Below are 14,331 nucleotides of genomic sequence, written 5' to 3' on the forward strand. Positions count from 1 at the left end.
TAATAGGATTTCTTCTTGGTGTGTATACATTTGTGTATCTGAATATAAGAGGAAAAAACCTGTATTACATGAAGTCTATTGCAGCCTTTGACAAGTTATGAAAGGTTTTTACTAAGCCATGTTGAATATGAGGCTGTATACATGTATGGCATGTTGGCCTTTGTGGTGAAGCCTGGCGTGGCAGACATACAGGTTCATGTCAACACTTTGATGTTTAATTTAGCCTATAAAATTCAGCCCTGCTTGATTTAACTAAATGACATGGGTTAATGAACTTTCTCCAGGCTATGATATTTGACTACCCACCAGTGTCCATTGAGGTTATTTTATGGTACATACTTATATAGTATATGACAATAAGAGGTGACACATCAAAAGAGACTCAGTTTGGCAAGTGTATACTAACAATCAAAAGAAAGTATATCAATCACTCTTGCAAATTAGTCCAAAAAACCCCACTCAAGTTGGTGCAAGTGTTGTATTTTAAAAGTATAATCATTTGGCAAATTTGAACACTGGTATTCACAATAATAACTTCACAGTTCACAAACATCATTAGGGCTAAAGTGTGCGCTTACTAATAAAAATCTTTCAGTCTACTTTCTTTTGATTGTCAGTATACATTGCCATTATTAAAGGCACAAAAACACCCTTTTATCATAAAAAATCTCTGTAGGATACATGGATTTAAATACATACCCAGGACTACCAGGTGTATAATTGTGTACAATGTATAACTTGTGGAATGTAGATACAGATACCAGTACTCTGCTTATATAGATATATTCTTATGAAATAACATGTATTATTTAACTGAACTCTAATATAATCTGTATAAGAATAGGATTGACTAAATCAGTGAATACAATGTGATACAAAAAATTGTGGGTTAACACTCCAAACCCCTTAGGAATAGCTCATGTTTTTAGAGATTATGTGTATGTTGATTATAATCCTTTTGGGGTTTCTTTTCTTTAAATTATTCTCTACAGTTCCTAGGCATGAGATGAACAAGGTAAACATTATAATTCATTCAAACCTTTTAAAGTCTAAGACTCAAGTCTATAGCAACATCTAGAGACTTCATTGTCATGGCCACACATACAAATTACATACATGTGATGTCATTAAATATTTGAGTCTACACAATTAAAATATTATAAGCTCTTGCTGCAGGCCTTTAAGCAGTTATGTTCAGTAAGTAGCCATGTGTTTTCGGTGGTTTCTTATTTTTCCCAAACAGTTTTTGTTAAGATACACTTAGATTAATGAAACTAGATTAACTAACACAGATAGTAGTAAACTATTCAGTATTTTGAGAATAATTAAAAAGCTACAAGGAATTATGAATTATTTTTTCCGAGTGAATGAATGTTGTAAACATGAGCCTCTTGTTTTACTACATTCATGAACGAGGGACAGATTATTTGTAACTCTTCGTAGTGAGTTAGTTATTCTCTTTATTACCCATTGTCACTTTTAACTGGTTTTTAATATAAAATTCCTCTGCTGTCTACAGCAAAGCCATCAGCCATTATGTCATATAATCATGGGGGCAGAACATACCCCAGTGGTAAAGCGCTCACTTGATGCATGGTCAGTTTGGGATCAATCCCTGTCGGTGGGTCTATTGGGCTATTTCTAGTTCCAGCCAGTTCACCATGACTGGGATATCAAAAGCCGTGGTATATGCTATCCTGTCTGTGGGATAGTGCATATAAAAGATCCCTTGCTACTAATGGAAACATGTAGCGGGTTTCGTCTCTAAGACTGTATGTTAAAACTACCAAATGTTTGATATCCAATAGCTGATGATTCATAAATAAATGTGCTCTGGTGGTGTCATTAAACAAAACAAACTTTTTTCTTTTTTCCCCCAGATAACCGTACACACATTACAAGATGTAATGTACGGTAAGTGACGTCATGGCATAGCGGCAGGCTTTTTACTGCCAAATGTTTACAGTACAAAATAATATGACTGTGGTTGCATTAGAAAATAATGGGGGTTTTATGCTATGAAAGTCACTGTCTATGAAAATATACCATTTTATATTTTGGAAACAAATGAGTCAATATTTTCGTGTAAATCTATGTAGATCGTATAAAGAACAATATCAATTAGACAGATCCATCGGTTATTAAATTTCATCTTTGCTTGCACTATGCAAGCCTTGAAACCCTTTCAAACAATTGCTTTATATTAAATAAAATAAATAAAAACTTTTTTTAATACACACAGATTATTTGATTTTCTTTCCCAGTTGACCGTTTTATCACAGGTTGACATACTTTGAATGTTTTTCCGTCTCATTAGCGTGTTTATGGTACTGCCTCAAAGAATGTGTTCTGCTATTTGCTGTTGGGGAGTTGTTCGGATGTCATGCATTCCCATACCGGTCCATTGTTTCCGTGTTGTCAAAGAGTTAGTATCGTCGCTTAAGATATTACTTGTAACATTAAAGTTCCACAAGAAGCTTTCTGTCTGAGTGTTTCCGAGTGTTTGTGTGTATACATGGATTTGCTTTAATGTTAAGTTGGAACCAGCTGTGATGAGTTTAGATCAGTCACCAGTGTGGGGTTGTTGTTTTTTGTTGTTGGCTGGCACTAATGAAATTATCTGTGTCAGCGTGCCCTAGTGATTCACATGTCAAATGATTCTCTGGGTTTTTGCAGTTGACATGGTTGACTAGAAATGAGCAGAATGTCTTTTAAAGGTCATGATGGTGAAACTAAACCAAATCTTTTAAATATATTTCATTCAGAAATTTGTTTTATATTGCCATGAAAGGTCTTGGTATTAACCGTTTCTATGCTGAATACATTTTTTTTTCTTTTTCAGTTTAACCAAATAAAAGGTGTCTTACTTTAAAGTCACAGACCCTAGTTTTTAAACTATTTTTCACTATTAGAGCCGTTTATGATCACTGAAATCAAACATTACTTATATTTTATTGTTTAGATTATCCATTTCTGTACAACCGAAGTGTTTCTGGTCATCCAGGTGTTTCTAATAGCACAAAAGGCATTTTTTATATTTTTAAAAACGCACATGCGTCTGAGAAGTAACATTTACAGAGTCGAGTTTTAGTCTATTTTAAACTGTATTTCACCGTCTTAATGTCACAGACTCTTGTACTCTGTTGTAACATTATCCAAATGTGTTGCAGCTTTATAAATTAACTAAACTTAGTATTCATTTTTATGGGTTGAAACTAGGGTCTGTGACTTTAAAGTATGCTTTGAGCATTCTTTTGAAGGTATTCCTACTAAATGATAAATTTGCTAGAAGACAACTACTGAAACTACATGATATAGATGGGGTTTTTTTGGTTAACAGAGTGGCTGCCATGGAAAATAAAATATCAAAATGGTTGACAAATTTGAGATTTTGTATTTTGCAGATGTTTAAAAATCTGATAGCAATCTAAAATATTCTGTAGCAATAGGGCAATTCCTTAGAGATTATAGAAAATATACTTAAAACAAAAGCATATGGTTCGCAAGCCAAAAATGGATTGTCTAATAGGAAAGGGTTAATTCTGTCTAAGTACAGATTTCCCCCCATTCCAGGCAGCACCCGGTGACTCATCTGCACAGGATTGAAGTTGAACAAAAAACATTTGGCACAGTTTGTTTGATAGTTTTAGCCAAATGCAATTTATCTTAGTCAAACAAGGTGCAACACAATAAAGCCTATATTTAATTCCCAAATTAGCTGTTTGGCAGATGTATTATGAAACAGATTTGCCAAATTCAGCTGGCTTGATGAATTACTTATTGTGATTATTACAGTCTGAATTAAAATAGATTAATCTATATAAAGCATCTTTAAAATTTTGCCAAAATCATGGCCAATCCTGATTATGTTAGGATGGCCTTATAACCTCCTTAATTTAGGGGTTTAAAAGGGTTTCATTGTATTGAAATGTAATAACCAGCAGCTCCCTTGTTCATGTTTCCAGTAACAATTCCTTCCAGTTCCTGAGTCTTGTTTGATGGGTGTCAAACTTGGCTTCGGTGCTTTTATGCAAATTGGAGAATTTGATTCTGGTCTGGTTTAGTGCAAACATGTGTCATTACAAAGTCAGGCTTTGTAATGTTCATGACTGTTTATTCCAAGCAAGGATTTGATGTATGTTTTTTGTGTACTTTCAACAATGAAGAAACTGCATTAATTGGCAGGTGTTTCCCTACAAAAGTTGGTATCATTGTTAATTTCTATGATCTCTGTAGCATTATATCTAGGAGTGTTCCAAATACTTTTAAATATATTCAGGTAGTGTAGTATTTCTGGAAGATATTATTACTATTAAATTATGTTGGATGATTTAGGAAAATATAATGATAACTTACAAAGACATGTGATTGTTTAATAGATATGGTTGCATAATATGGGTGGTCATTTATATTTTACATTATTTTACAATACATACATACCTTGTACATTTGAAGAATTCATTTCGAAGATGCAATACATGTATATGTCAATTTCATTCATTCATTTCAACTTATTTTTGTTCTTATATCTAATTAAGGTTCAAGCACAGTCCTGTGCACACACCTCAGCTATCTGGGCTGCCTGTCCAGGACAGTGGGTTAGTTGTTAGTGGTTAGTGAGAAAGACGTTGGTGTAGTGGCCTTACACCTACCAACTGAGTCGTTAAAACATATGTCCGACGCCATATAGCATGAATAAAATGTGTTGAGTGCATCATTAAATAAAACAGTGTCTTCCTTCCTTCCGGTACTGGGCTGCAAACCAAGTACCAGATGGTTTAATACCAAGTCAGATGGCTTAACCACGACACCACTGGGAATATGTCAATTTGTCGATTTTTGAGTTAGCAGTGAAGGTATACTGATGTTATTACCATTCAGCAATAGAACCACAGAGGTTCCATCAAAACATGATATATGCCCACTGAACAGGATGTTAAAACTGTGCTTCATGTAATTTTTGCTCTATCATGTTGATGAAAAATCATATTTTTCGCAAAATTACCTTAATGGACATATCAGGTTTTGGAAAATAAACTATTCATGTTTTTTTCATTTTGTAAAAAAAGTTTTTTTCAGTTTTTGTAAAATTTTAATACAGCGTAATTATTTTGTTAATTAAGAATTTTAAGTTTTCTAAACCTACATACAATATTCACAAGACTATTAAGCAAGTCTGTCTGTTAGGAGTTCAAACAAAGATTTTTAGTTGTATACATGTATATATATATATGTAAGTGCATATTGGATTCTTCTCTTATTATTCATTTCCTTTGAAAAATTATTGGGGGTGTGACGTAGCTCAGTGGTAAAGTGCTCCCCTGATGGGTGGTGGGTCTGGGATCAATCTCCGTCTGTGGTCTATAACTCATTCCAGCCAATGCTTCACAACTGGTATATCAAAGTCTGTGGTATGTGGTATCCTGTCTGTGGGATGGTGCATATAAAAGACCCCTTGCTACTAATGGAAAAATGTAGCCGGTTTCCTCTCAAAGACTATATACCGGCCTCGGTGGCATCGTGGCAGGCCATCGGTCTACAGGCTGGTAGGTACTGGGTTCGGATCCCAGTCGAGGCATGGGATTTTTAATCCAGATACTGACTCCAAACCCTGAGTGAGTGTTCCGCAAGGCTCAATGGGTAGGTGTAAACCACTTGCACCGACCAGTGATCCATAACTAACTTGTTCAACAAAGGCCATGGTTTGTGCTATCCTGCCTGTGGGAAGCACAAATAAAAGATCCCTTGCTGTTAATCGGAAAGAGTAGCCCATATATTGGTGACAGTGGGTTTCCTCTCAAAATCTGTGTGGTTCTTAACCATATGTCTGACGTCATATAACCGTAAATAAAATGTGCGTCGTTAAATAAAACATTTCTTTCTTTCTTTCTTTCTCTAAGACTATATGTCAAAATTACCAAATGTTTGACATCCAATAGACGATGATTAATAAATCAATGTGCTCTAATGGTGTCATTAAACAAAACAAACTTTTAAAAATGATTGTTATTGTCCCCACAAGTCCAATTGTAGTACATGTACTAATAAAATAATGTATATGACATTGTCATAAGTTTATAATATAACTGAATGTTTTGATAGGATAGGAACTAATCATGGGATAGTAACCATACTCGAACCGCTGCTTTACAGAACCACCCTTTTAAAAAGAGATGGTCATGAGCTTTCTTCAAGAACAATTTACATGTTTTTCTTCTTCAAAAGACTGTTATCTTTTAACTAATAAGATGTTTCACTTGTTCCTAGGTAACAGCTGCAACACATACAATATAGATATACATTCCTGCTCTCCTGCTCTTTGTTTCCACCCACCGTGATGAGAAATATAATACAGAGGAAAGTGCTCTCCACAGGTGGTTGTGTTTTGCCTCTCCACATCAATAATGGCTCTTTGCGTATCAAACCACTATGTATAGTCAATACCCATTGAGATGGGGAAAGGTCGGCAGGTCCGAAAGGTGAAGTCAAAAGACATCAATTTGTTTGCCTGGCTCCCTGACATTTGACTTTTTACACACAAAGTTTGCTGTTGCGAGTCAATCCCATTGATTCCGCCACACACCCGGATGCGTTGCAATGGGATAATGGGACGAAGCGGAGGGCTGTGGTGTGGGTTTTGTCCCTTGGCTTAACTTTGAAAATATGTACACAGTACACAATATAAGGCTGGTCAGTTGAAGATTAGCGTGGTACTGTAACGGTTCAAGTGTTGATGGAATCGGGTTTAAGAAGAAGGAAAAAATACCTTGCAAGGCCTGCTTAAAAATATATACTCTTCAAAGTAACCTGACTGACCTATAGACACTGGTGTGACTGGTGACTTTTAACAGGGCTACCTCTGGGTGAGCAAGACATTTCGCCAGATTATTTTTAAAAATGCAAAACCAATTCTTTTTCAACAAAATACCAATTATTACAAGATTGTTTTTGGCCAAATTAAAATAAAGTTTGCCAGATAATAAAATTCACAATTAGCGAATTTGAGGAGTGGCAGAGCCTGTTTAAGCTAAAGTTTCTTCCTTTTTTTTTTGGTGTAAAATTTAAAAAACAACACAAGTATAATAAAATACCAATTGACTAATACACTACTAATAACATTGGTTAGGTTACAGTGAACCAAAGATATATTAAGATAGCCCAAAGATAAAGTTTTTTCATTATTGTTGTTGTTATATTTTATTCTTATTAATAAAAATCTTAAGGAATATTTTAAGGTGTCTAGGTTTGGGTCAGTTGTTGTTTATGTATTTATTTTCATTGATTATTTTCATTGTAATGTAGCGGGTTTCCTCTCTAGGACTATATGTCAAAATTTCCAAATGTGCTCTAGTGGTGGTGTTCAACAAAACAAACTTTAACTTTAGTTTTCTATTTCATTTCATTTCTATTTCTATTTCATTTCAGTTTCATTATTTACAAGAATACATGTACAATACATTACATAATATTAGAATCACCATACATACACATACACACTCACACACTCGAATACACACACACACGCACACACACACAGAGAGAGAGACACACACACACACAAACACACTCACACACACACACCACACCACACATAAACACACATACACACACACACATGGAATGCAATTTTACTACCAATAATATTTTTGTTGTAGAATACAGATTGTCTGCAGTTATTTACATCTGTATACATAGCACTTTCTTTATAGTAGTAAAAACAACAACACTATTGATCCAACAGTTGGAAGAAAATAATTGTTACTGATTTCCCATAAATTTATATTTAGCTTTATAGTATGGGCACATAATAGTGCTTGGTCTTATGTGCCATACAGAGTTGCTTCCCTTGATGTGTTTTGATAGTTAACTGGAAAAAGAAAAGAAACAAGAATAGCTGAGAACTGTATCATGTAAACAGTTTTCATAGGTTTTATATATGATACCCAATAGCCGATGTGTCTTTTTGTGCTGAGGTGTCTTTAAACATTCATTCATTCTGAAATAATATACATGTGTTTATGCAATCAATAGAAAGAATACAATTTTAAAGTTTGTAATCATAATTGTTATTATTAATAAACTTTACATTCAGATTGAAGTCAGTTGCAAGAATACAAAGTGTAACTTTATAATGCATATTGACACCAATGGTAAAGATAGTTATTAACATTTTAATAAAGGTATCCATCAGCTAATCCTACGACACAAAACTTTATTATTAAGATTGAGCAGTAAGAATACAATGTATAAATTTGTAACTAAAATAAAGTTTGTTTTGTTTAATGACACCACTGGAGCACATTGATTAATTAATCATCAGCTATTGGATGTCAAACATTTGGTAATTATGACTTGTAGTCATCGGAGGAAACCTGCTACATATTTCCATCAGAAGCATGGGATCTTTTATATGCACTTTCCCACAGACAGGAAAGCACATACCACAGTCTTTTACCAGTTGTGGTGCACTGGTTGGAATAAGATAAACCCCAATTAGTTGAATGGATCCACCGAGGTTGTTTGATCCTGTGATGCAAGCACCTCAGGCAAGCTCTGAACCAACTGAATTAAATCCCGTCCCAAATCCCTAAGACTGAATATTAAGGATATGGTACAATGTACTGGTATAATTTTGTCATTTAATTAGCCCATGAAGTGGCAACAGCAGGTTTCCTCTATCAATATCTGTGTGATCCTTAACCATATGTCCAATGCCATATAACCGTCAATACAATGTGTCGAGTGCGTCGTTAAATAAAACATTTCCTTCCTTCCTTGTCATTTAAGATTGAACGTTAAGGATACATATATCCTTAAAACTGAGTATTAAGGATATGTGTTTCTCCCTTTGTTATTCAGATTGATGACAATGGTAAAGCTGCAGCTGCTAGAGTGGAGGAAGAAGATGTGTTGTTGAGTGTCAATGGTATCACCTGTACTGAACTGAACGAAGCCCAACAGCTTATACACAGTGCCTTTCAAACACTCACACTTAACGTCTGGAGGTATGTACATGTACAATATTACTTTACTAATCATTGTTTTAAATTAAGTTTGATATTCATGCTTTTATTTAATTAAAGCTCAAGCAATGTACACATTTTTCTACCTATGGTGGATTTCTAAGATTCCGGGGGTATCGCAGGGGTCTGTGGCATCTGTGTGTAGCAGTCACATATTTGGCTGGGCCCGCGCAGTGCCCTTTGAAGTTTTCTCAACTCCAATCGCGAGGTGCCCGTGTGTAAGCTGCAAGGGTACCACAGGATAATCCTATGAACGCCGCACAGCAGTCGGACGCGAGTCGGATGGGAGCCATGAGATACCCATATGATATTTACACATCATATGGGGCTCAGGAGGAACTCGTACGGACATCGTAAGATACTCGTACAATGATCTTGGAATTCGTATAGGTGCCGTACAATTCGAGGGGCCCGAAATTCCATCCCAAAATCATACAGCATCTGTCATACGTACAAATGTTGTGGGGGCCGTACTGGACCCACGCGGTGCCCGTGTGATGCTGTATGTGCTTCGTCACATCGGGAACTTTTAACTCCTGGCTAAAAGCTTCCGATGTGCCTATGGCGAGGAAAGAACACCAAGGCGCCCGCAGGATAGCCATGGCACCCTTGTGGCCGCCGTGAGATTTTGCTAATTTTCCCTGAAATTTGGGCCCGTACGGGTGCCTTATTCCGAATCGGTGGATTTGTGACTCGGTCATAAAGCAAAAAGTAAGTAGTGTATAATTTAACAGTAAAAAGCTGTAATAGCTGAAACTGTTTAACACTACTTAGTAACTAGACTTGGTGGTTTAAACATTAAGTGAATGTAATACAGTGTAGGGTAGAAATGAGTCAATATTTTAGTTAGTATGCATGACAAAACTTTGTACTGAACACAGCTGTGGCTTGGATTTGAGAACATTCTTAATGTACCATGTTTGTCAAGGTTGATGCATGTATGTCTGGTCATAAATCCTAACAAGGGTTAACAAAGGCAAAACACAAAAACAACATGCTATGCCTGAATTAAATTGCTTATCTACATCTGTAGTCTTAATGCTGATTTGTTTATTATTGCTAAACTAAATAATATGTGTGTTGTAAAGGTGGTGTAACTGGTTTTTTTGCAAATAAATTAGTAGCACATCCATTTAAAAAAAAAAAAATCTTTTGCTTTTAAAATAAAGGGGTACAACTCTTAACTTTTACTATGATGATGTACTTTGTCTTGATATGTGAGTAAAAAAAAAAAAAAATCCAAAATGTATAGAAAAAATCTATAAAGACTGAGCTACAGAAAGTTCAAGACGGCTGTACTTCAGATGAAGAGTTAGAACCATAAATACCTAAGTTAAAAATGCATGTTTACCTGTATGGAGATTTCAAAGTTTTGTTTTCAAAGTACATGTATATCAACGGCCATGGTTCTCATCTACATTTTTTTTTTTATTGTTTCATGTTCTTGGAACATTTTAATTAGCTTCTTCTCATCTGTACTGAACAGATTGTTTTATGATCAGGACATTTATTTATTTATTTATTTTAAATTAATTAATTCATTTTTATTATTTATTTGTTTTAAATCAATTAATTAATTAATTTTTTAATACTATTTATTTATTTATTATAAAATTAATCAATTCATTTTATTATTAAATTTGTATGTTTGTTTATTTATTTATTTATTTATTTATTATTTATTATAATTTATATTTGATTAAGACCTCACATATACATCTATTATCCTTTACCCAGCAGCTAATTGCTATCAAAATATCACAAGTATCTTTTAAACTATATCCCCAATAAACTGTTGCAGGCATCTTTTTCTGTATAGTGATCTACCACACAGACAGAATAAACACTTTCAAGGGTCTTCCTTGTTTGTGATCCAAACATGCAATGACCTGGGTGTTGACCCATACCTGACCACTACAAGGGACACCCATCTATTGTATTCTCAAAGCTACATGGCTGCTACCAGAACTTGGCAATTTGTGTTGATTCAGTGGGAACCCAGCCTGAAATGTCTTTCAACCTGTATCTCCTCCCAGCAATGCTGGGGAACATTTTTTATATATTTAAGACTAGAAATCATGTTTGTAGATCAGAGAGTGTGTGTGTCCCTTTTGAAATACATGGTATGCTGTTTATGCCTGTGATGACGAGGAGAGAACATAATAAGGGATCTATTGTTTTAACAAAAGTGTGTCAAGAAGACATGAATATGTACAGTTCATGTGGATGAGAAAAAAGGAAAGGAATATTTGTTTTACGACACCTCAGCACATTTCTAAATTACAACTGTTTAGTGTATAACGTGGTATCTTTGACCCCTTGGTCTAGAGAATGAGTAACAGAGAACATTTTGTCATGATTCGCTCTACAAATTTCAGATATTGCTACAAAATTCTAAAATGCTAAATAGTAGTTACTAATAATTTAGCTGATCACCAACTGTCGCTAATCAAAATTTTAAAAACAAAATATTTCCTAAGGACAACCTATGTTTGCCACTTATGTTACTCCTACTAAAAAGTAGTAAGGGATCTTTTATATGCATAGACAGCACAAACGTGACCGTTGATATATCTGTGCTGTGACAGTGTCATGGAGTATTGTTTGGGACAGGCAAAACCAAATGATGGGTCTGCTGAGGGCAATTGATTCTCAGACACATCACACTTGAAGCGAGCACTCTACCACTGAACCCATTGGGCTATTTCTTGTTCCAGCCAGTGCACCATTTCCGGTATATCAAAGGCCGTAGTATGTGCTATTCTGTCTCTAAGACAAAAAAACCTTGCTACTAGTGAAAAAATGTAGATGGTTTCCTCTCTTTATAAACTATATACATGTATAAAAATTACCAAATATTTAACATTCAGTTAATAAATCAATGTGCTCTAGTGGTGTTGTTAAACAAAACAAACTGTAACTTTTTACCACTGAGCTACACCCTGCCTTGTATGGATACATGTACTTTTTTCCTGGTAGTTTTGTTGGGTGCTTTAACATCATCATTTCCCAAAGGAATAGGTGCACTATCCAAGTAGTTTATTTAATGGTCTAAGATTGAATATTACACTGAAATGCCCTCTGCCTTTAAGAGCTAAATCAAGGCATGTTTGCATTTTTCATGTGCAATTTAATTCACATGCTCATGCAGTGTATAGTTAGGTAGTTCCTAGTTCTTGTGAATTGATTTCTAATCTCTTAATCTGCATCGCTGCTAATATTAGCAAGTCTCAAAGAGGACAACTTCATTGGGCTTAGACTGATAGAGATTGTTTTGGTCATTACATCTAGAATGCAGGGCAACATGGCAAACTTCAACATGTCTTAATTCAAAGCTACATGTTTCCAAATAATTCTGACTGTCCTAATGTTTGTTATAGTCCAAATTGGAAGGAAGGAAATGATTTAATTAACAATGCACTCAACACATTTTATTTATGGTTATATGGCATCAGACACATGGTGAAGGACCACAGATATTGAGGGAGGAAACCCACTGTGACCACTTCATGGGCTACTCTTTTCGATTAGCAGCAAGGGATCTTTTATATACACCATCCCATAGACAGGATAGCACATACCATGGCCTTTGATGTACCAGTCATGGTGCACTGGCTGGAGTGGTCCAAATTGGATTTTATCATTCAATAATTGTGCATATATGAAAAAATTATATATTAGGAAATAGAAAAACATTTCAGCTACTACAGACATTAGGATGATCAGAAATACATTGATGTATGGACAGTGAAAAGAAGCATTTCTAGAAAGTATGGGGCGGTACAGCGCTCGCTCGATGATCGGTCAGTCTGGGATCGATCCCCGTCGGTGGGCCCATTGGGCTATTAATCGTTCCAGCCAGTGCACCATGACTGGTATATCAAAGGCGGTTGTATGTACTATGCTGTCTGTGGGATGGTGCATATAAAAGATCCCTTGCTGCTAATCGAAAAGAAGTGAAGTGGCGATAGCAGGTTTCCTCTCTATATATCTGTGTGGTCCTTAACCATATGTCCGACGCCATATAACTAAATAAAATGTGTTGAGTGCGTCGTTAAATAAAACATTGCTTTCGGGGTTTTTTCTTATAGAAAGTAGTTTGGGGATTAGACAACATATTAGACTTAGACTAGTGTGACTTTTTTAACAGCAATAAAAAAAAAATGAGACAAATGCTGATGAAAACTTATGATTTATATTATCACTCCTGAAAATAGGGAATTCTGGATATATCTGAAATATTGTCAGAAATAAAGGCAGAAAGCAAGCTGTTTGTGAAACCGATTATTATCAATCAATCAATCAATCAATTATTTTATTGTATGAACACCATAAGCCCATGTATACAAGAACTTGTATATTGATATATTTTGGGACCAGTTGTTCCAATAATTAGCCAGCTGTTTTAGAAACACAAAATGGAAACATTTATTTATTATTTGTTTATTATTAGAAAGCTCATTGTACATTTTGAGAAGCATTTGTTTTTAGCCTTCTTTCAATTTCAGGCCTTGAGCACTTATCGGTAGATATATTAATGCAGTGCTCAAAATAATGGTCTGTGAAAAGCAAAAAGTAGTCCCAATTTTTAGACCTAGCAGGTAAAATATAAATTCACCTGCTAAAATCACCCAAAAGATCATAGGTCATTTTTCATTTACAACGATCTCATCTGCTATTTATCTTGTGATTCTGTTGTATTTTTGGAGCGGGACGTAGTCCAGTTGTAAAGCGTTTGCTTGATGTGCGGTTGGTCTGGGATCGATCCCCGTCGGTGGACCCATTGGGCTATTTCTTGTTCCAGCTAGTTCTCCACAACTGGTATAACAAAGGCCGTGGTATGTACTATCCTGTCTGTGGGATAGTGCATATAAAAGATCCCTTGCTGCTAATCGAAAAGAGTAGCCCATGAAGTGGCGACAGCGGGTTTCCTCTCTCAATACCTGTGTGGTCCTTAACCATATGTCCGACGCCATATAACCGTAAATAAATGTGTTGAGTGCGTTGTTAAATAAAACATTTCCTTCATGTTGTATTTTAAATCCTTAATGATCTAAAATACATCTCAGAGGTCCCATTTTTTCTTTCTTACAGGACATATTTCTTTTGGCCTGCTATTTAAAAAGAAAATAACAGCAGGCCATATTTAACATCCTATTTCGAACCCTGAAATATATACTTGAGTAAATATAATTGCAGATTTTAATTAATTAATTTTTTTTTAGTAATTCTCACTTTTTATTTGCCTTTTATCTTTTATTCTCTGTTTTTGGCAGACTGCCCTGACTTCTGGGGTGCATGTCTAAGG

General features: G+C 35.2%; 1 protein-coding gene across 1 annotated transcript in view; it reads left to right on the forward strand.

Annotated features, from left to right (window-relative positions):
- LOC121374019 overlaps positions 1–14,331 on the forward strand; it is a 244,135-nt gene that overhangs the window by 10,512 nt on the left and 219,292 nt on the right. The window contains exon 2 of the mRNA XM_041500893.1: positions 8,860–9,005. Coding sequence (XP_041356827.1) covers positions 8,860–9,005 — 146 coding nt within the window. The remainder of the gene's footprint in view (positions 1–8,859; positions 9,006–14,331) is intronic.

This window comes from Gigantopelta aegis, chromosome 6, assembly GCF_016097555.1.
Source record: "Gigantopelta aegis isolate Gae_Host chromosome 6, Gae_host_genome, whole genome shotgun sequence".
NCBI classification, from domain to species: Eukaryota; Metazoa; Mollusca; class Gastropoda; order Neomphalida; family Peltospiridae; genus Gigantopelta; species Gigantopelta aegis.